This window comes from Lolium rigidum, chromosome 1 (genome assembly GCF_022539505.1).
Source record: "Lolium rigidum isolate FL_2022 chromosome 1, APGP_CSIRO_Lrig_0.1, whole genome shotgun sequence".
Taxonomy (NCBI): Eukaryota; Viridiplantae; Streptophyta; class Magnoliopsida; order Poales; family Poaceae; genus Lolium; species Lolium rigidum.
Genome location: NC_061508.1, coordinates 233,186,730 through 233,189,180, shown reverse-complemented (window position 1 = coordinate 233,189,180; position 2,451 = coordinate 233,186,730). Strand labels below are relative to the sequence as shown.

The window sequence follows — 2,451 nt, the reverse complement described above, 5'->3', positions numbered from 1 at the left end:
TGACCAGGGGCTCGATCTGCGGCCATAATTCTTGACCTCCGAGCTATTTTGTTTGGCGTGGCCTCTCTAGTTCATGGAGAATCTGTGTGGAGCTCGACTCGCTAAACTTTGGAGGGTGGTGTTGGGGGCGGCAGGTGCCGGAGGTGCATTCGTGCGGCAGTGGGGTCGGCCGACTGCGCGCGTGTGGTTTGTTCTCCAGAGGGAGACGGGCTAGGTTGGCTCCTTGGAATCCCGAGCGGCGGCTCCTTATGGTGGGCACGGCGGCGCCAGGCGACGGGTGCCTCCGTGCAGGTGTTGGTCAGAAGTCTCGGCGTTGTGGGCAGCGGGATGGTTCGCGTGGGAGGCATTCGTGGTGCAGGAGATCCTCGTGCTCCTTCCCAGATCTTGGCGTATTTCGTGGGACGGTGGTCGCTATTCGTGCGAAAGCCCTGCCCGACATTGTCGGTGCCAGTGACGTCGACGCTCTCGAGCGCCGAGTCCCTCTTTGGAGGCGTCATTGAGGATGGTGCTCCTCCACCATTGGCTCCGGGTGAAAATCCTTAGTCTGGTTCGCCGGACGGGGCAGCGATGACGCCTTGGCACCGCTTCCTTCTTGAAGGCGCTGCCTTTGGATCCATTGGTCTGTGGTGTGGTTCTTTGGATACGACCGAGTGGCTTTCGAAATGGCGGTCTTCCCCGAGCGAGAAGGCTCGGAATCTCTTCTTTCTCGGTTGCCCGGCTATCGGCTACAACTCGAGCTCTAGGGTGAGCGTTCCATCATCTGACGGTACGGCGCCATCGAACCTGGGCGAGGGGGCAGGGGCCCTCTTCGGTGATGGACGGGTTTTCCCGTGATGCAATGTGTCCGTGTTTGGAGAAGATGAAGGCATTCTCTTCTGTTGGTGTGGCGTCCTCCTCCTGCGCTTCGCTTCATCTACCTTGATCAGCGTTTGTTTCGACATCTGAAGACCTAGGCGTTTGCAGGCTGTATATTTTGTTTGATTTTGTGTTGCCCTATAATGGTTCTGGTTTTTGTTGTTGTTCTCCTCAACACCCTGTAATTCTAGCCGTTGGTGGCTTTATTAATTTAAAGCTGGGCATAATGACTTATGTTTAAAAACTCATACCAAAACAACTTAACAATATGCAAGCTACGCACATGGTTGATGTGTGCTTGCGCAACTATCGCACCTTTTATCTGGATACTCACTCCGTCTCATTTTACTAGTCTTCCCTGTATCTATAGGTTGCCAATTTGACCTATATAATTTAAATTATATAATGCAAAAATTATATCATTAGAAAATAGAACATCTCAACTTTCTGATGATATATTTTTTATAACATATAACTAATGCTAACTTGATCAAATTTGCGACATAGGCGTACGCGCACGCCTTATAAACTGTGGGAGAGTGAGTAGAAGAAATCCATGCATATTCATCAATGTGGGCATATGAATTATTCATCAGTCTCTTACAAGTGAGATGCTATTTAGGAATTAAGACACCTCAAGCATCAAGATTCATTTCAGTACGTTGAGTTACGTACATGCATATACTATAGTATTTGACAGCAGTACTACGGGGTATATCTTACGGTACAAAAAAGGTATAGGTAATTCGACGACCATATCACCACTTGAGCAAATCATCACGCAATTCATTCAAGCACTAACAAATCGGTGGCGATGCCCATGTACGCATGACAAGAGAGAGATAGTGTATAAATCAGCTTAGGCGGTGAGCTCCTCCTCCTTGTGGGTCTCGATGACGAGGTCGGACGTGGGGTAGGCGTGGCAGGTGAGCACCCAGCCCTCCTCCATCTGCTCGTCGTCGAGGAAGCTCTGGTCGGACTGGTCCAGCGACCCGGACACCAGCTTGCCGGCGCAGGACGAGCAGGACCCGGCCCTGCAGGAGTATGGCAGGTCGATGCCCTCCTCCTCGGCCTGGTCGAGGATGTAGACGTCGTCGGGGACCTCCAGCTCCACCTCGCCCTCGGGCGTGATCAGCTTCACCTTGTAGGTGGCCTGCGCGCGGAGCCTGGCTCCCCGCACCTGCTTGGCGGCGGTGAGAGCGACGTTCGCCGGCGCGAGGGCCACGCGGGGCGCCGGTGGGGCGGCGGCGCGCAGGGAGAAGGGCGCGCGGAGGCTGCTCAGTGCGGTGGCCATTGCTAGCTGCTGCTCGTGGGAGATGAGAAGAGCTAGCTAGCGTGGGTGTGTGGCTATGGAGGTTGGATAGCTGAGCTAGGGGATGGAGGAGTGAGGAGGGCGGGAATAAGTAAGGAGTTGGAGTGTGGGTGGTACGTGGAGGTGAGGGAGTGGCCGCCTTATCTTCGTCGGGATGGGCGGGGCGACGAGGATCACACGCTGCTCATCTCGTCGTCGTCGTCGAGGGGCGTGTGGCCGGCGACATCCATCGGGGACATGGGGTCACGGGAGCTGCGTGACGTGGAGCCGAGGCAAAATGGTGG

General features: G+C 54.6%; 1 protein-coding gene across 1 annotated transcript; it reads right to left on the bottom strand.

Annotated features, from left to right (window-relative positions):
• Positions 1-1,418: 1,418 nt before the first annotated feature.
• On the bottom strand, positions 1,419-2,238 carry LOC124691402 (ferredoxin). Its single transcript, XM_047224687.1, has one exon. The coding sequence runs from the start codon at positions 2,147-2,149 to the stop codon at positions 1,715-1,717; it is 435 nt and encodes a 144-aa protein (XP_047080643.1). The 5' UTR covers positions 2,150-2,238; the 3' UTR covers positions 1,419-1,714.
• Positions 2,239-2,451: the final 213 nt, after the last annotated feature.